The sequence below is a fragment of the Macrobrachium rosenbergii genome, chromosome 8 (assembly GCF_040412425.1).
Source record: "Macrobrachium rosenbergii isolate ZJJX-2024 chromosome 8, ASM4041242v1, whole genome shotgun sequence".
Classification (NCBI taxonomy): Eukaryota; Metazoa; Arthropoda; class Malacostraca; order Decapoda; family Palaemonidae; genus Macrobrachium; species Macrobrachium rosenbergii.
The window spans coordinates 38,232,905-38,254,845 of record NC_089748.1 but is presented as its reverse complement, the minus strand read 5'-3'; the positions used below and the strand labels follow the sequence as shown (position 1 = coordinate 38,254,845).

The 21,941-nt window shown below is 35.5% G+C and overlaps 1 protein-coding gene across 1 annotated transcript in view; it reads left to right on the top strand.

Annotated features, from left to right (window-relative positions):
* The window catches only part of LOC136841113 (uncharacterized), a 21,175-nt gene extending 1,996 nt beyond the window's left edge, over nucleotides 1-19,179 (top strand). The window contains exons 2-3 of the mRNA XM_067108160.1: nucleotides 18,057-18,642; nucleotides 18,685-19,179. Of these exons, the coding sequence (XP_066964261.1) occupies nucleotides 18,057-18,642; nucleotides 18,685-19,179 (1,081 nt within the window). The remainder of the gene's footprint in view (nucleotides 1-18,056; nucleotides 18,643-18,684) is intronic.
* Nucleotides 19,180-21,941: the final 2,762 nt, after the last annotated feature.

The following is a 21,941-nucleotide window of genomic DNA, read 5'->3' as shown; positions in this document are numbered from 1 at the left end:
GGTTTTCCTCCTGTTACACCTTTCAAACCTTTTTACCCTCAATTTGCGTTTCAGCGCTGAATGACCTCGTAGGTCCCAGCGCTTGGCCCTGGGCCTAAATCCTATCCTACGTATCCATGAAGCCAGTTCTCACAGCGGGATACTTCGGGACATGACCCTCGCTGAGAAAAGAAACCCTCGGAAAAGCATCGAAAAACACAAGGATGGGTTATGCAATGCCGAGCCCCCTTCAAGATACGGCGAGACCTCTTTAAAATTGCACTTTCCTTCACGGCGGAATAGCTTGCAACCGCCGTCCAGAACGAACCTCCCGCCAAATAAAAGTAAGTCACGGGGCAAAATGGGGAGGAACAAGGAGAGAGTAAACTATCGGGGAGGAATGAGTGAACGCAGAAATAACGCATAAACACGGAGCCAACCCATGCCCAGGCACGCACTTCCCCCATCACGACCCGGCCGGGTAGGTGGTGGCCCCTTGCACGAAGCACCGCCTAGAACTGTCCGATTGGGTCGTTCCGGTGCAAAATGGATTGCTTAAGACCTCCTTGGCAGTCTCTCTCTCTCTCTCTCTCTCTCTCTCTCTCTCTCTCTCTCTCTCTCTCTCGACAATATTCCATGCAGACCGGAGTCGTGGTGGTTGCCTGGGAATTGTTCGTAGATATTGACATTATTATTGAATGAAGATGGAAGATACAGAGATTAAACACGAATCTGACAGTTGTGCGTTTCAAAATTATATATATGTATATATGCACATATATAAATATATATACATATATATTTATATATATATAATATATAAATATATATATAATATATATAAATATATATATGTAACATATATATATATATATATATATATATATATATATATATATATATATATATATAAATATATTTACATATATTTGTGTGTGTAAAACTTCTGATTCGCATGTACGTTGAATTCATGTTTGTTCCATGTGCTTCCTATTGCCCTCCAGTAATTGTGCCAATATCATACTAGTAATCCCACACTACCACCAAGACCTGAATACGTGCGTATGCATGTATGTACGTATGTATGTAAGTATGTATAAGACTTTTCAAGAGTATTTCCGAGAGGAAGAAAATGTGATAGAGGAAAGCGAAGCCTATGTCCTCGTGAGAAAACCGGTTCAGTTCCCATTCCTGAATATTCCTGTTGAGCTTGGGAATGACCGCTTCTACCCTTGCAAGCTATTTAGAAATTTACATCAAACCACAGGCTGTGTTTATTGGAACTTTCATTGAGGCAAGAAACAGGCGCTGACACAATCATCCGCCACCGTTGGCGCCAGTTCGCATAAAATATTAATTTTCCAGTGCTGATTGTTACGTGAGCTTGGCTAAAGTACCCTACAGGGCGAATCGCGCGAGAAATTTGAGGTGGACTGCAAAATACATGAGACACGACGATGCTTTGATTTGGGTACCTTCAGACACTAATTAATGCTGAGACCCAGACGTGGACACCAAGATGCTTGTTCGGGGTGATCTGGAGACAGTATGCAAATGTCCCGTCAATTTTCTATTTAACATGGTTCAGGGTCAAGCGTTCTTTCCTTGCATGACTGATAAAGGAGACTTCAACTATTCTTTGTGGTGTTACGGCGTAACTCATTTGCAGTTGGAAAACGTAAAAGTTTCGGGATTACAAGAGAACAGTGCAGTAAAGAGACTCACTTGCGTATGGAAGGTGCATAATGATGGGTATATGGAGAGGACATTGTAATGGATATGTGAAGGGAATCGCTCCAGGCTCCAGCTAGATTGCAGAAAAAAGAACATTGCCAAGAAATGGGGTATTTAAAGAACTAGACGCGAAAGAGGAAATTCAAATTCCACATAACAGAAAGGAGTATTTAAAGAACTAGAAAGAGGAAAATTCCACATAACAGAAAGGAGTATTTAAAGAACTAGACATAACAGAAAGGAGTATAAAGAACTAGACTGAAAGAGGAAATTCAAATTCCACATAACAGAAAGGAGTATTTAAAGAACTAGACGAAAAATTTCAAATTCCACATAACAAAGATTATTTAAAGAACTAGACACGAAAGAAATTCAAATTCCACATAACAGAAAGGAGTATTTAAAGAACTAGACACGAAAGAGGACAAATTCCACATAACAGAAAGGAGTATTTAAAGAACTAGACACGAAAGAGGAATTTCAAATTCCACATAACAGAAAGGAGTATTTAAAGAACTAGACACGAAAGAGGAAATTCAAATTCCACATAACAGAAAGGAGTATTTAAAGAACTAGACACGAAAGAGGAATTTCAAATTCCACATAACAGAAAGGAGTATTTAAAGAACTAGACACGAAAGAAAGTTTCAAATTCCACATAACAGAAAGGAGTATTTAAAGAACTAGACACAAATTCAAATTCCACATAACAGAAAGGGAAAGAACTAGACACGAAAGAGGAAATTCAAATTCCACATAACAGAAAGGGTATTTAAAGAACTAGACAAAGAGGAAATTCAAATTCCACATAACAGAGTGATGAATATTGGTAGAAGAAAATCATTTACCAGAAGATTTTTGATAAAACCACAATTATACTTGCGGGGTTGGTCTTGGGTTCAGCTTTTCATTGTATCCTGAGAAGAACATTACTTGAAATAATAAAGTAAATACCGAACTTGCATTAATGGGGAAGGACTGGTTTTGGAAAGTTCCAAAGCTTGATAGAAAGGCGAAATCTCATAGCATAGCTCAAATTACTACCGATCTTTCTTTGTCCCGTAGGGGATTAGTGCCGTCAATGCACCTCATGCGGTGCACTGTAGGCATTATTTAAGCTGCTGCAACCCCTTTCGTTCCTTTGACTGTACCTCCTTTCGTATTCTCTTTCCTCCATCTTACTTTCCTCAACCCTCTCCTAACAATCGATTCACAGTGAAACTGCTTTGAGGTTTTCCTCCCGTTACACCTTTCAAACCTTTCATTCAACTCAACGTCGATCTTGCGATGCATTTCGAAATCTCATCTTGTCACAAGCATCCTCTTTTCATTCTCCTGTGGATCGTCAGTGACATGCGCGAGAATAACTCAAGGAAGTAAAGAAAAACGCTAAAAAGAAAAATTCCCGAAAGGATGACAAAGACGCTGTCATCGCGTGCAGCTGATGCGAGATTTCATGTCTGGGGAAGGGCGCCTTACACCCTCTACAGCAGACGCCCTGGCCATGTGTATGTTGGCAAGCGTGAGACCTGGGTGATGAATGAAGACGTGAAGACCCGTTTTCCCTTGTTCGTTCTACATACGGAGAGAGGAGAGCAAAATGGGCCAGATTTTTTTTTTTTTTTATAATTTTCTGTGTTTCACATTATCTCCTGTTAAATTCTTCCTAATGGACGCCATGATGTTCTTTGGAAGCTTGAATTTCAAGTCAGTGGCCCCTTTGAGTGGGCTTGTTCCATAGGAATTGGGCAATTCCTCTGAATAATAATAATAATAATAATAATAATAATAATAATAATAATAATAATAATAATAATAATAATAGTAGAGAGTTCAGGGTTAACTTTGATATTGTAGGCTCGATCATCGAAGTTAATAATTTTTAGTTTCCTGTAAAAGAAAACTACTGGGCCGGCTTTGTCTGTCCGTCTGCACTTTAATTCTGTCCTCACTTTTTCTCTCCGCCCTCAGATCTTAAAGACTACTGAGACTAGAGGGCTGCAAATTGCTATGTTGATCATCCACCCTCCAATCATCAAACATACCAAATCACAGCCCTCTAGCCCCAGTAGTTTCTATTTTATTTAAGGTTATGAAAGTTAGCCATAATCGTGCTTCTGGCAACGATATAGAATAGGCCATCACCGGCCAGTGGTTAAAGTTTCATGGGCTGCGGCTCATGCAGCAGTATTGAACAATTCCGAAGAGAAACAAACAAGTACAAAATACGCCGAAGTTTCTTCGGCGCAATCGGGTTTTCTGTACAGCCGCTACAGCGTAATAATCAAGGCCGCCGAAAATAGATCTATCTTCCGGTGGTCTCGGCATAATGCTGTATGAACCGCCACGGCCCATGAAACTCTCAGCCGGCTGTGGTGGCCTGTGTTGTTGTGTTGCCAAAAGCACGATTATGGCTAACTTTAAACCTTAAATAAAATAAAAATTACTAAGGCTAGAGGGCTGCAATATATATATATATATATACATATATATATATATATATATATATATATATATATACATATAATCACATATATTTAAATATTTTATAATTCATTTATATTTATATATATATATTTATAATTATGTATATTATATATAAATATAAATGAATATATATATAAAATATTTAGGTATATGTATATGCTTGTGTGTTATATTTATATATATGTATATATATACAGTACATACATATATATATATATATATATATATATATATATATATATATATAGTATATATATACAAACATATATGCACACGTGTGTGTGTGTGTGTGTGTACACTAACCCATTTTATAATGAGCGCAAAATGGCCTGAACTACTTTTGCGTAAACAATCGAAAAAAGAAATGGATTAGGACACACGCACAGACACACAAAAAAGCACAGAGAATTGTTCAAGGCGACAGCCGATATCATTAACGATACGAGAACAGAGGTTCAATCAAAGGGCCTTCTTCTTAAGAAGGAAAATGTTAACAAAACTAATTTCCTTCGTTAGATCCCTTCGCCAGCTGGGTGTACAATCATTATAGTTTTATTATTATGTTTCTGGGAATGAGAGAGAGAGAGAGAGAGAGAGAGAGAGAGAGAGAGAGAGAGAGAGAGAGAGAGAGAGAGAGAGAGAGAGAGATTTTTTCTAGGTAATGGATGAAAGCAAAATCCTCAGAAATAAAAATAAGATTTTAGTATATACTGTAAATAACGATACTCGTTAAAGATGGATAATGTTGCAGAGAGAGAGAGAGAGAGAGAGAAGAGAGAGAGAGAGAGAGAGAGAGAGAGAGAGAGAGAGAGAGAGAGAGAGAGAGAGATTTTTCTAGGTAATGGATGAAAAAACTCTTATAAATAAAAATAAAAAAAAATAAAAATAATATATATTGTAAATAATGACACTCGTCAAAGACTACTCAAAGATAGTTAATGTTGAAGAGAGAGAGAGAGAGAGAGAGAGAGAGAGAGAGAGAGAGAGAGAGAGAGAGAGAGAGAGAGATTTTTTCTAGGTAATGGGTTAGTGCAAAACTCTTAGAAATAAAAATAAAATATTAATATATTATAAATAATGATACTCTTTAAAGACTATTCAAAGATGGTTAATGTTGGATAGAGAGAGAGAGAGAGAGAGAGAGAGAGAGAGAGAGAGAGAGAGAGAGAGAGATTTTTTCTAGGTAATGGCTTAAAGCAAAACTTCTTAGAAATAAAAATAAAATTATAATATATTGTAAATAATGACACTCGTCAAAGACTACTCAAAGATGGCTAATGTTGCCGAGAGAGAGAGAGAGAGAGAGAGAGTGTATATTTACATGTGTGTATCTACACTAAAACGTAGTCCACCGTTTGTCACTTTTCTCAGTTGTAACAAAGAACGTGACTTGTACTCCAAGACAACTCTATGCCAATCAGCTAGTGTTAGATGCTTGAATGTTTAAGGGAAGAAAAGTTCCTATAAGGGAGAACTTTGAAAGTGTTCTGTAATGGGAAACAGCCATTATATAGGGGAATGGGGAAAAGGCTTGCCTAAACCCTGAAGTTTTCTCATTCCCCCCTTACCAAAGTCTTTAACTTCAAGTCTACTGAGGTATAGAATTACTTTAGAAAATGGGGTTTGGACATTACTGGACTTTTCATCGTAATGGGGCTGTACTTATACTTGCCGCTGCAGTAATTATAATTATGTATTTCGTGACGAGTTTATTTATATTCATTTTCAACATTTCTTCTTGTCGTTTATTCACATTAGCGATTTGTATCGATGGATGTGTATTGGAAGGAAACATTACCTGTATTTTATACATTTTTATATATATGTATATGTACATGTATATGTATGTATATATATATATATATATATATATATATATATATATATATATATATATATATATATATACACATGCACACACATACATATATATACATATTTATGTATATATATGTGTGTATGTATGTACATATATATATATATACATATATATATATATATATATATATATATATATATGTATGTGTGTGTATGTATATATATATATATATATATATATATATATATATATATATATATATATATATATATATATATATATATATGCATACATACATACACACACATATATATATATTATATATGTGTGTGTGTATATAATCATCTTGGAGAAAAATACGAAAATACAGAAATGTTACGGCCGGGGTTCGGTGATGGACGTGCGTGACTGTGGCGCAGTAGATAAGAAATTAATAACTCAGTATTTATTTAGGGAGAGGAATCAGCAGGGTATCATGGCAATTAGCGGGACGGGCGTCAAAGGACTGGGAACTCTGGACAGGGACCTTGATTCTGGCTTGTGTGGCTGAGAGAGAGAGAGAGAGAGAGAGAGAGAGAGAGAGAGAGAGAGAGAGAGAGAGAGAGATGGGGCTTTCACTGGCAGTTATTATACTGAAAATGCTTTCACTTGAGATTCCGATTAAAAAAATTCGTGAGAGGAAAAATTGTTTATTATAGATTTGTGTGAGTGTTTTTGATAGTCTAAAAATATAAAAGAAAATCATAATGTTGGAGAAAAAATTGTTAATAGAGATTTGTAGGGTTCGAGATTCTAAAAAAAAAAAATCGTAATGTTGGAGAAAAAATTGTTAATATAGATTTGTAGGGTTCAAGATTCTAAAAAAAAAAAAAAAAATCTTGGAAAAAAAATCGTAATCTAGATTTGGGAGAAAAAAAATTGTTAATATAGATTTGTAGGGTTCAAGATTCAAAAAAAAAAATCGTAATCTGGGAGAAAAAATTGTTAATATAGATTTGTAGGGTTCAAGATTCATAAAAAAAAAAAATCGTAATCTGGAGAAAAAATTGTTAATACAGACTTGTAGGGTTCAAGATTCTAAAAAAAAAAAAAAATCGTAATCTGGGAGAAAAAATGGTTAATATAGATTTGTAGGGTTTAAGATTCTAAAAAAAAAATCGTAATGTGGGAGAAAAAATGTTTATATAGATTTGTAGGGTTCAAGATTCTAAAAAAGAATCGTAATATGGGAGAAAAAATTGTTAATATAGATTTGTAGGCTTCAAGGTTCTAAAAAAAATCGTAGTGTGGGAGAAAATATTGTTATTATAGATTTGTAGGGTTCGAGATTTAAAAAAATCGTAATATTGGAGAAAAAATTGTTAATACAGATTTGTAGGCTTCAAGATTCTAGAAAAAAAAAATCTTAATGTGGGAGCAAAAATTGTGAAAGTAGATCTGTTGAGTTCAAGATTCTAAAAAAAAAAAAAAAATTAGAAAAAAGACTGCCGGTCTGAATTAATTGCCATAGGAAAAGATGCCACTCATTAAGAAAGAAAAAATAATACATTAACAGATAAAAAAAGAGGCATACGAGGACTATAATTCCACGATGGTTTTTGAGGATGTTAATTTATGCAGGTGAAATGGAAAATAATATGTTGGTTTTTATTATTGTTATATTATTATTATTATTTCAGTAGATGAAACCTATACACATGGAACAAGCCCACCAAAGGGGTCACTGACTTGAAATCCAAGCTTCCCAAGAATGTTGATTTCAACCTCCCACCGCAGCAGAACCCCCAACACTGCGGCAGTAACTGATCATGATACAGAGCCAGCTATTTTTCATCTCTCTGGGGGAGGCGCAAACTCGCGCCCTCTTAGTGGCATGTCGCGACACTAGCGACTATCACAGCGGACTAGTTAGAAGGGAGACTAAGAGGGATTGCAAACTTGATGGAGCTAAAGAGGATTTAGTATCTGGTCTGTGAAAGAGTACGTGTAAGACAGAGGTGAGTGGTGCAGTGTGCTTATGTGGTTGACAAGCTGTTGAAGAACCTGTCTAATATATAAAGTACTAAATAAATAGAAACTTTTCTGCATATAGTGATCCCAGACTCAGCACTCAAAATATGAGCCTTATATTGAGTACAGTTTTAGTTTTCTGAAAAGAAAACTGTTGTGCCGGCTTTGTCTGTCCGTCCGCACTTTTACTGTCCGCCCTCAGGTCTTCAAAACTACCGAGGCTAGAGGGCTGCAAATTGGTATGTTGATCATCCACCCTCCAATCATCAAACATACCAAATTGCAGCCCTCCAGCCTCAGTGGTTTATTTTAAGGTTAAAGTTAACCATAACGCAACAACACAGGCCACCACGGCCGGCTGAGAGTTTCATGGGCCGCGGCTCAAACACCTAAAGACAGATATATTTTCTGTGGCCTTGATTATGCTCTGTACAGAAAACTTGATCGCGCCGAAGAAACTTCGGCGCATGTTTTACTGGTTTTGAATGAAATCGCCTCTATTAACGAGAGTAGTATATATATATATATATATATATATATATATATATATATATATATATATATATATATATATATATATATATATATGTATATATAGGTTATATATACATACATACATACATATTTACTCCATAAAGATGTTATATATCCCTATAATACGTGTGCCTCAATTTTTCTTTTATACACGGCAGTCACAATCATGGTGAACAGCCAATGCCGACCGCCGACTATCAGTAGTAACCTCAATATCACTCCTAACGAGACAAAATTACTGGTCCCACTGTCAATCGTCCCGTGATAATATTTACATTTCTGCCCATTGCAGCCAAATTGCTGGCTGTAATTCAGTCGAGAATAGCCACAAATTAAGCTTTCTTTTCCCCTCTGTGCTCGAATTTGACCACACGGTGAGAGAAGTTTGCATAATGAAATTATTATCTTTATTATCTTTCGCTGAGGTGAACATTCCGTAGGGGGCGGATGGTAATACTGTCAGTGCACCTCACGTGGACCTCCTAGGTCCCAGTGCTTGGCCTTTGGCCTAAAATCTATATTCCATTCTATAGGTAAAGAGATATTATATTAAATTTTCACAGAACTAAGCACCGCTTCTCGTCCGTTGAGCTCAATTAAGCAACGTTGGGTCTGGTCAGTACTTGGGTGGGTGACCGCCTGGGAACACCAGATGCTGTTGGCGACTGACATTACTGGTCTGCTGGTATGGTGGCTAGCGTCGTGGCATGCCGCTGAGATGTCGCGAGTTCGCGCTTCCCCCGGGCGATGAAAAAATCGCTGGCTCTGTATCATGATCAGTTACTGCTGCAGTGTTGGGGTGTCTGCTGCGGTGGGAGGTTGAAACCAACATTCTTTGGAAGCTTGAATTTCAAGTCAGTGGCCCCTTTGGTGGGTTTGTTCCATGTAAATAGGTTTCATCTACTGAAATAATAATAATAATAATAATAATAATAATAATAATAATAATAATAATAATAATAATAATAATAATAGAAAAAGAACAATACAACTGACCCTTAATAATAACGAAAAGATAGTTTTGTCAGTCCCAGATAAAATTTTCACAGAACTAAACAGCTGTTGTTGAACGCAAACCAGCATTGAAACTGACCCTTGCTTATAATGAAAAGATAATTTTTTTCAGTCCCATAACCTTCCTATGACCCACATTTTACGTGATCAGCAAAATGTCGAGCGGGCCCTGACGGCCTGTAAATGACCCTCGAAACCAATATCAGAGGAGGATTTTGATTATGGAGGAAATTGCTGCCCAGCGAACGGCCGCGACGCCAAAATTAATTCCGGCCAACTACGCACGCTATCAAAACACCAGTTGCCAAAATTAATTCCCGCTAACTACGGACGCCATCAAAACATCAGTTTTCATCAGGGGAGAAATTTCAGCTGAAATTATCCGAAAATCCTACTCATCCCGGACATAATCACTCGTGAAATGAATAACCCGTAACAGGATCTGTCAGGGGTATGTTGGAGAAGCGTCAGGTGTTGGCGATATTGGAGCCCCCAATAGATATATAGATGTAGATTTTTTTTGAAACATGGCCAACTTCATATTTTTTTTTTAAACCGGTTTGAATAGATAGGTTTTTTGAAACATGGCTTCTGTTGAATATAGAATTTTTTAAACATGGCCAACTTCATATTTTTTTTAAACCGGTTTGAATAGATAGGTTTTTTGAAACATCGCGTCTGTTGAATAGATAAAGGGTTTTTTGTAACATGGCACCTTCATATTTTTTTAAAAAACCGATTTGAAGAGATAGGTTTTTTGAAACATGGTATCTTCATTTTTTTATACCGATTTGAATAGATATAGGTTTTTTATATAAAACATATATTTTTAACATTATTATTATTATTATTATTATTATTATTATTATTATTATTATTATTATTAATTACCCATACACAACTGTGGATTTGTTTCTCCATTATTATTATTATTATTATTATTATTATTATTATTATTATTATTATTATTATTATTATTATTATTATTATTATTATTATTATTATTATTATTATCATCCATCACATGAACCCTATTCATATGGAACAAGCCCACCAAAGGGGCCACTGACTTGAAATTCAAGCTTCCAAAAAATATGGCGTTCATTTGAAAGAGGTAACAGAAGGTAATAGGAAATACATTTTGAAGAGATGAGTTATTAAAAACAAAAATAGATTAAGAGAGTAATAAAGAAAAGAATATTCTTTTATCGTAGAATATAAATTATTCCATAACATAACTATTTACAAAGAGATCCTTTTTTCATACTGTTGTTAAAAAGTAGCTCCCTGTCAAGTATTTATCCAGATTAATTAATTGCATAATTTCGTGATGACGTAACATAATCCTCCCCATTGTTGTAATTAGATCATTAGTATTATTTATCCCATTTATAATGTCCACAAATTCACTTAGGCTATTTTATATATATATATATATATATATATATATATATATATATATATATATATACACATATATAAATATATATACTTGTATGTGTGTATATATATATATACACACATATATATATATATATTAACTTTGTCACTTACACAATTGTTCTGTATATTAATACAATTACTAACAGGACCTCATTAAGACTGGATGATATCTAGATACCATCCAGTTTTAATGAAGTCCTGTTAGTAATATATATATATATATATATATATATATATATATATATATATATATATATATATATATATTATGTATACATGTGTGTATGTATGTATTTATACAGTAAATCGACGACTCCTTTCCATTTATAAAGTGAACTGGATCATTCAAACCAGGTTCATATCGAATTTTCTGAAACGGAAATCTTAACATAGTTTACTGACCTTTAACTTATGAAGTTCCGGAGATTTCATATATGCTACTAAATGTTTAGGAATATCAGGGAAGTCAAGTGCAGAAATACTATCCTCTACCGGATCTATTTTAATACTTATATTATTTATTCCTAAAAATCTAAGTAGAATTTCTTCGATAAATTCCTTTTTTAGTGTTTTCTGAAAAGGGAAACTATTGCGCCGGCTTTGTCTGTCCGTCCGCACTTTTTTCTGTCCGCCCTCAGATCTTTAAAAACTACTGAGACTAGAGGGCTGCAAATTGGTATGTTGACCATCCACCCTTCAATCTTCAAACGTACCAAATTACAGCCCTCGAGCCCCCTTAGTATTTTTTCTTTTATGTAAGGTTAAAGTTAGCCGTAATCGTGCGTCTGGCAACGATATAGGCCAGGCCAGCACCGGGCTGCAGTTAAAATTTCATGGGTCGCGGCTCATACAGCATTATACCGAGACCACCGAAAGATAGATCTATTTTCGGTGGCCTTGATTATGCGCTGTAGTGGCTGTACAGAAACCTTTTTTCGGCGCATTTTTTACTTATCTCATTCTTAAAGAAAACAAAGTCGCCCAGCAAGCAAGAAAACTTCCTAAATCCCCCATTGTAAAAATGCACCTTTCCCCCCTCCCGCCTTCCACGCGTTGTCAGCCAAAAACAGCGATTTGGATAACTGGCCTCTCTGACTACTCATTAGGGAAAAAGAAAGGCGTCCTAATTAGCATCCGGAAAAGTTAAACTTTTATGAAAGAGATCCTCTAATAAAAAAAAAAAGGGGTGGTGGTCCGTATTACCCAATATATATACCTGTCTCTAATCTCCAAAACAACGGGAAAAATTTAGTTGGTAATTAACTTCAGCAAATTAGCAACTCATTATTTTCTACACTGCATTTTTTTGGATTAATGCGTTTTTATGGAACCTCAGGATGATGTCAAAAAAAACTAAATATGGCTTTATTCGGACAACAGCCGCATGTACATTAAATTTGCAATGTTGCTGTTTTTGTTGACTGTTGTTTATGGTAAGTTGAGGTACCAGGAGATTAGGATTATGATTGTCTTCATTTTAAGAAATTCTCCATATCTTGTATCCTGTACATGTGGTAATAACGTTATTTTCTCTCTACATTTTATAAAAAAGCAGAATAGACACTTCCTATAATGGTGGGTTGATATCGATTCTAATTACAAATGCTTGATGGCCGTGTGGTTTAATGCGCGTCACTGTAGCCCTGAGTTCTTGTCTTCCGTGGTTCGAGTCCACGAGACGACGAATTTATTATCAACTAAAAAATTCCCATTTGGGTAATATATATGAAAATATATTATTTCCGTGGTAGAGTGAATTGGATATTAAAGGACATTTGTTAGCTTAATGTTTGTATATGAATCACGGTGATATGATAAAATTCATCCATATATATATATATATATATATATATATATATATATATATATATATATATATATATATATATATATATATATATATATATATATATATATATATATATATAACTACCTTATAGAGAGAGAGAGAGAGAGAGAGAGAGTTGGAGAAATGAGGTTGGCCAAATGGGTGCGGTATTTTTCCCTGAGGGTAACACTTTTTGAAGTTAATGGGGGGGTTTTCTATTCATGTGCAATGGACCGCGTGCAATAATATTACCGAAAAAAACAGGGTAAAATATTATTTATGTATCGTATTAGGTTAAAGTTAATGGTTCCTAATGTTCGTGTTGCACCTAGAGTAACAATGCCTTCCCTTAGTATATATTTTGTGTAATAAAAATTATCTTTTAAAATTTTACTTCTAGAATCTACACAGTGAAGAGTATTGTTTAAACGAAGGCTTAAAACCATTCAGTAAATTAATCAGTCTGTCTATATATAAAGTACAGTTATATATATATTATGTTATATATATATATATATATATATATATATATATATATATATATATATATATATATATATATGTGAACTTTAACCATGGCCCGGTGGTGGCCTGTCCTATATCGTTGCCAGAAGCATGATTATGGCTAACTTTAACCTTAGGTAAAATAAAAACTACTGAGACTAGAGGGCTGCAATTTGGAATGATTGATGATTGGAGGGTGGATGATCAACGTACCAATTTGCAGCCCTCTAACCTTAGTAGCTTTTAAGATCAGAGGGCGGACAAAAAAGTGCTGAAAAATAAAGTGCAGACAGAATAAAGTGCCGATAGAAAAAGTGCCGACAAAAAAAGTGTGGACAGAAAAAGTGCGGACAGACAAAGCCGGCACAAGAGTTTTCTTTTACAGAAAACTAAAATGGAGAGAAAAAATGTGTGACATAAAAATAAAAATTAGTATTGAACAAACCAGATTGCACATATTTTTTAGTTTTTTGTAAAAGAAAACTATTGAGCCGGCTTTGTCTGTCCGTCCGCACTTTTTCTGTCCGCCCTCAGATCTTAAAAACTACCGAGGCTAGAGGGCTGCAAATCGGTATGTTGATCATCCTCCCACCAATCATCAAACAAACCAAATTGCAGCCCTCTAGCCTCAGTAATTTTTATTTTATTTAAGGATAAAGTTAGCCATAATCGTGGTTCTGGCAACGATATAAGATAGGCCACCACCGGGCCGTGGTTAAAGTTTCATGGGCCTTGGCACATACAGCATTACACCGAGACCACCGTGAGATAGATCCATTGTCGGTGGCCCTTGATTTTAAGCCGCAGCGGCTGTACAGAAAACTCGATTGCGCCGAAGAGACTTCGGCGCATTTTTTACTTGGTTCATCCAAGCACAGTGGTTTTAACCTTCCCCTCAAAATTCCGGAAGACTCTTTTGTCCGTAATAAAGAACACAATAAAAAGATGATGAAGAATGGAAACTCCAAAGAGGGGATGAACCTTAATCTCTCCGAAAAATCAGTCCAGTGTGGAGAAAAACATGGTTTTGTTTTCGTCTATTTTTGCTCTGCTTGTTTTAATCTGTTCGGCAAATTCTTTCCTTTTCCCGTAATAAATAATTCCCTTTATATGATGGAAGCTCCCAACTTCGATTTGTTCCGGAGAAAAAAAAGTTTCCCCTGAAAGGGTGAGGTTTGAGAAAAAAAAATAAATAAATAAAAAATAATGCGCAATCGAATTTTCTGTACAGCGTATAATCAAGGCCACTGAGAATAGATCTATGTTTCGGTGGTCTCGGTATAATGCTGTACGAGCCGCGGCCCACGAAATTTTAATCACGGGCCGGTGGTGGCATATCCTATATCGTTGCCAGACGCACGGTTATGGCTAACTTTAACTTTAAATAAAATAAAAACCACTGAGGCTAGAGGGCTTCAATTTGATATGTTTGATGATTGGAGGGTGGATGATCAACATACCAATTTGCAGCCCTCTAGCCTCAGTAGTTTGTAAGATCTGAGGGCGGACAGAAGAAAGTGCGGACAGAATAAAGTGCGGACGGACAGACAAAGCCGGCACAATAGTTTTCTTGTACCGAAAACTAAAAAGTGACAAAGAACTCGGTATCGTAAAAACAAAAGCCAATATTCTCTTTGAAGTGCAAAAGATTTAAGAATAAAAAAATGTCAGGATGTTGAACTTAACGAGAGCCATAAATTGATAACTTTCTTAACGTAACTTTGGATCAGAAGAGAACTGATAAAAAGGAAGTTATAAGTCTGGAAGAGATTTATTTACGAGTCAGTTGCTGAAGGGTACACATTACAAGAGTACGTTTGCGTATGTATGTATGTATATTATATATATATATATATATATATATATATATATATATATATATATATATATATATATACATATAGGATCCTGACCATATATTTATATATATATATATATATATATATATATATATATATATATATATATATATATATATATATATACAGTAGGATCCTGAACCCAGGTCTTACAATTGAAAAGGCGAGGCCTGGGTTCGATCCTGATGTAAGTCAGAAATGTATTTCTGTTCCACACGTGATTGTGTGTTGATTGTTTATATATATATATTATATATATATATATATATATATATATATATATATATATATATATATATATATATATATATATATATATGCGTGTGTGTTTGTGTGTGTGTGCATTTATACCTTTAAATCTCGCTTTACCAGACCTTCCTCTTCTCTGATTAATATGATATTTTTTAACATCATCTCTTGCACTGTAATGGCACAGGAAAAGAAGTATATTGTGGTTACACTGATGTTAACACACTACTGGGGAGCCTTTGTCGCATGTCTCACTGCAAGTCAGAAAGAGAGTCGTCAAACTTGTTATTATTATTATTATTATTATTATTATTATTATTATTATTATTATTATTATTATTATTATTAAGAAGATGAAACCTATTCATATGGAACAAGCCCACCAAAGGGGCCACTGACTTGAAATTCAAGCTTCCAAAGATTATGGTGTTCATTAGGACGAAGTAAGAGGGGGTAAAGTGAAATACTGAAAGAAGAGATCCCACTTATTAAAGATGAAAAAATAAATTAATTAATAAATAGATAAATAGATAAAAATGAAGTATGTCATTCGCACCAAACAATGTTTGGGTGAGGGTGATTTTCTGTCCACGCATAGAAAATCTTCATCATTTCTCTGTGATATTTCCTCTGTATCACTGTAGAACCTCGCTTTCTCTTCTTCTCTCTTACGCTGGCGTAGTGGTTAGTGTCGTGGCATGCCACTCAGATGTCGCGGGGGGTTCGCGTCTCCCCCAGGGCGATGAAAAATCACTGGCTCTGTGTCATGATCAGTTACTGCGGCAGTGTTGGGGTGTCTGCTGCGGTGGGAGGTTGAAACCAATATTCTTTGGAAACTTGAATTTCAATTTGAATTTGGTGGGCTTGTTCCATGTGAATAGGTTTCATCTACTGGAAAATAATAATAATAATAATAATAATAATAATAATAATAATAATAATAATAATAATAATAAACGTGTAATTATTCTCGTATGCTGTATAGTGAATGACCTTGTATGCACCAAAGCCAAGTTAGTTATTTGCAGAGTATGGCAAACATTATGCCAGCACAGTTTTAATTGTACGTGCAATGCAATTTAGTTCTAGAGACCATTCATTTCAGCTGTGTTTTCATTCCACCTGTTTGCTTGATTGTTTTTGTTATGGATCTAAAATAGTAATATTAATTTAGACACTTTGACCTGGCGTATTAAACGTGATTTAGAATGTGAACAATATCATATGCTGGCGTAGGTAGGTCTTCATGAGGCCATGAACATAATGCAGACGCCTCGAATTTATCGCTCAATAACTCAAAGACTGTTAATGATAATTCAATTCGGATTGAAACATATGGAAATACAATCATTTATGAGTAGATCGAGACATAGAACTTGAAAACATATGGAAAATCAAAAGAGGTATAAGCGATGAAAGAAAAAAATCCAGGCGAAATGCGTCCGAATTGGGACTCTGACCCTGTGCTTACTTCACTAAGCTTCAGGGAAGAAGAGAAAAGATTTCTTGCAGTTAACGAAGACTGAGAGCGTAAAACGGGAAAGGGAACTGTTTAGTCTCTCTCTCTCTCTCTCTCTCTCTCTCTCTCTCTCTCTCTCTCTCTTTGTCTCTTCAATCTCTCTTTTCTCTTTCTTCCCATATCTCTCTCTCTCTCTCTCTCCCTTAATCTCTCTCTCTCTCTCTCTCTCTCTTTCTTCCTTATCTCTCTCTGTCTCTCTCTCCCTTATCTTTCTCTCCTTTATCTCTCTTTCTTTCTATCCCCCTTATCTCTCTCTCTCTCTCTCTCTCTCTCTCTCTCTCTCTCTCTCTCTCTCTCTCTCAGGGTTATTTATTTGGCCATGAATGCAAAGTCATTACAGACCATTAAGAATCAGCGCACGCTCTTGCATAGCCTTCCAATTCATTAACAGCGCAGCGAGCTCTAATTATTGCGAAGTTGATGCAGAATAATGTCCGTTTATTACTTGCTTCTTTTTCCTCCAATTAAATATGTTGGAGGAGAGTAATCTGTTCCTTTCTTTGCCTGGTATAAGGGTGTGTGTATGTGTATACATATACATATGAAATCATACTTCTAAACTGAAACAGTTTGGTTTATTTTGGTTATGACGAATCTTTCACATTCACAGTTGATCCCTGATCCCATTTTCCTGCCGAAATCAGATTCTCTGAACAGCTGAAGCACCAGTATGCAGTAAATGTTTTGCCTCGCTGTCGAACTTCCCCAGAGTTCCTGAGGCCCTTCATTCCTCACGCCGTTGGACTGTGGAAGAGCCTCCCCTCAGAGGATGTCTTGCAATTGGAATTTCAGAAGTTCAAGCGAAGGTGCAATGCATTGCTGCCCTAATACTATTCTTCATGCATTTTAATACTTTTTTTATCTATATCTATTTATTAATTTTATTTTTGGTTTTTATTCTTTGATAAATTTCAAGTCAGTGATGGGCTTGTTCCATATGAATAGCTTTCATCCTCTGAATAATTGACTTTACTTAATAATAATAATAATAATAATAATTAATAATAATAATAATAATAATAATTTTGTCATTGGTTCTCATCCGATTCACTTGCCAATTGATAATGTCCCAACCAGTGCAAGGGCTCACCCTGAACCAATTGATAATGTCCCAACCGGTACAAGGGCTTGCCATGAACCAGTTGATAATGTCCCAACCAGTACAAGGGCTTGCTGTGAACCAATTGATAATGTCCCAACCAGTACAAGGGCTTGCCATGAACCAGTTGAAAATGTCCCAACCAGTACAAGGGCTTGCTGTGAACCAATTGATAATGTCCGAATCAATACAAGGGCTTCCCCTGAACCAGTTGATAATGTCCCAACCAGTACAAGTGCTTCCCATGAACCATTGATGATGTCCCAACCAGTACAAGGGCTTAGCATGAACCAGTTGATAATGTCCCAACCAGTACAAGGGCTTGCCATGAACCAGTTGAAAATGTCCCAACCAGTACAAGGGCTTCCCATGAACCAGTTGAAAATGTCCCAACCAGTACAAGGGCTTCCCATGAACCAGTTGAAAATGTCCCAACCAGTACAAGGGCTTCCCATGAACCAATTGATAATGTCCCAACCAGTACAAGGGCTTGCCATGAACCAGTTGATAATGTCCCAACCAGTACAAGGACTTGCCATGAACCAGTTGGCAATATCCAAACCAGTACAAGGGCTTCCCATGAACCATTGATGATGTCCCAACCAGTACAAGGGCTTCCATGAACCAGTTGCTAATGTCCCAACCAGCACAAGAGCTTCCTATGAACCAGTTGATAATGTCCCAACCAGTACAAGGGCTCCCCATGAACCAGTTGGTAATGTCCCAACCAGTACAAGGGCTTGCCATAAACCAGTTGATAATGTACCAACCAATACAAGGGCTCCCCATGAACCAGTTGGTAATGTCCCAACCAGTACAAGGGCTTGCCATGAACCAGTTGATAATGTACCAACCAATACAAGGGCTCCCCATGAACCAGTTGGTAATGTCCCAACCAGTACAAGGGCTTGCCATGAATCAGTTGATAATGTCCCAACCAGTACAAGGGCTTCCATGAACCAGTTGCTAATGTCCCAACCAGCACAAGAGCTTCCTATGAACCAGTTGATAATGTCCCAACCGGTACAAGGGCTCCCCATGAACCAGTTGATAATATCCAAACCAGTACAAGGGCTTCCCATGAAGGACGAGGAGCATTAAAAAAAAGCCTTCCTTCTCCATGGCTCGGCTCCTCCTCCTCCTCCTCACGTTAATCGTGCTTGCTTCAAGCAGAAATCCGCAACCTGCTTCCCTCGATAAGGCCCTGCTGTTAATATGCTAATGCCTTGATTGGCCAAGCAAACACGAAGACAGTTACGCTAAAGTTATAATTACTTATCGATGGCTGACGTCACTTGGGTTAATTATAGTTCCTAGGAAGTTATTTTTGGAGTATCTGTGACGAGATCGCAGGACCTGTAGTGACTTAATAGTCTGTTTCTTATTATTAATTATTATTATTATTATTATTATTATTATTAAACCCATTCATATGGACCAAGCCACCAAAAGGAATCATTGATTTGAAATATAAAGAATGTATTATTATTATTATTATTATTATTATTATTATTATTATTATTATTATTTTATTATTATTATTATTGAGTAGGTGAAACCTATTCATATGGACCAAGCCACCAAAATGAACCATTGATTTGAAATTCAAGCTTCTAAAGAATGTATTATTATTATTATTATTATTATTATTATTATTATTATTATTATTATTATTATTATTATTATTATTATTATTATTACACCTATTATTATTATTATTATTATTATTATTATTATTATTATTAAGCTTATTCAAGATGACACCTATTCATTATTATTAGGCCCATTATTATTGATTATCATTCAAGCTTATTATTATTAATATATATTATTATTATTATTATTATTGAGTAGGTGAAACCCATTCATATGGACCGAGCCACCAAAGGGGCCACTGACTTGAAATTCAAGCTTCCAAAGATTATGGTCTTCATTAGGAAGAAGTAAGAGGAAGTAAAGGGAAATACAGAAAGAGGAGGTCCCACTTGTCAAAAAAGGAAAAAAATAAATTAATAAAAGACTAAACATTTAATAAAAAAGTATTAAAATGCAGAAGAATAGTATTAGGGTAGTAATGCATTGCACCTTCGCTTGAACTTCCAAAGTTCCAGTTGCACGACATCAGAAATCATTTTATTTCTTTTTACAGATTTCTGTTTTCTTTATTCGCTCTTTGTGGAGATTCGGTTCATGAAGATGTCAGTTGCGAAATGCTTCGTAACTGCAGTCAGTAATTTCAAGACTTTTCTGTCCGCCCTCAGTTCTTATAAACTACTAAGACTAGAGGGCTGCAAATTGGTATGTTGATCATCCACCTCCGATCATCAAACATGCCAAATTGCAGCCCTCTAGCCTCAGTAGTTTTTATTTTATTTAAGGTTAAAGTTAGCCATAATCGTGCTTCTGGCAACGCAACAACACAGGCCAACACGACCGGCTGAGAGTTTCATGGGCCGCGGTTCATACAGCATTATACCAAGACCACCGAAAGATAGATCTGTTTTCGGTGGCTTTGGTTATACGCTGTAGCGGCTGTACAGAAAACTCGATTGCCCCGAAGAAAATTCAGCGCATTTAATGTTTTTTTTTTTATTTTTTTTTCATATCATGATATTAGTACAGCTCCGAAAACCTGATTTAATTTAAAACATCAAATATAAAAAAAAATAACTAAGGACTTCCATCAAAATTGTCATCAGGTCAGGGTTCGCTTGATGTTTTGTATAAAAAAAAAAAACAAGTACAAAATGCCCCGAAAATTCCTCGGAATCTAGTTTTCTTTCAACAGGTGGTCCACCGAAAATAATCTATCTTTCGGTGGTCTGTATGAGCCGCGGCCCATGAAACTTTAACCACGATCAGGTGGTGGCTCATCCTATATCGTTGCCAGAAGCACGATTATGGCTAAATTTTAACCTTAAATAAGATAAAAACTACTGAAGCTAGAGGGCTGCAATTTGACATGCTTGATGATTGGAGGGTGGATGATCAACATACCAATTTGCAGCCCTCTAGCCTCAGTAGTTTTTAAGATCTGAGGGCGGACAGATTAAAGTGCCGACGGACAGACAAAGCCGGCACAATAGCTTTCTTTTACAGAAAACTAAAAATAACTTATGACAATTAGAGAATAACATTATGTAAAGTTAATGAGTTATTCCAGATCCGTTTTTCTCAAGCGCCCCTCTTGCTATTAAGAGGACGCGATAATGAAACTGCATTTGCCTGAGTTGGGGTATTTGCCACCCTGATTTGCAATCAGACCTCATCAATTCATTATGAGACATTCAAGCGAAACTTCGAATGTGTATGGTGAACTGCCTTTAGCGTAATTTTAACAATGTCATTGAATGCATTGTAGTTAAAGGAAATATTATTATTATTATTATTATTATTATTATTATTATTATTATTATTATTATTATTATTATTATTATTATTATTGTTGTTCTAAAGGGTCCACAATAATATAATTGTTAAAGAGTCTTGTAAAATTTATAAAAACTTTCGAACCTTTCTCTGGGTTTGTCTTCAGTCAAAATGGACCCAGAGAAGGGTTCAAAAGCTTTTATAAAGTTTTACACGAGCCTTTATCAATTGTATTATTGTGGACCCTTTTTATGAACATGATAGAGGTTTTTCTTATTATTATTATTATTATTATTATTATTATTATTATTATTATTATTATTCAGAAGATGAGACCTATTCATTTGGAACAAGCCCACCACAGGGGCCACTGACTTGAAATTCAGTCTTCCAAAGAATATTATGGTGTCCATTAGGAAGAAGTAAGAGGAAGTAAAATGAAATACAGAAAGAGGAGACCCCACTCATTAAAAAAGAAAAAAAAAATATTAAAT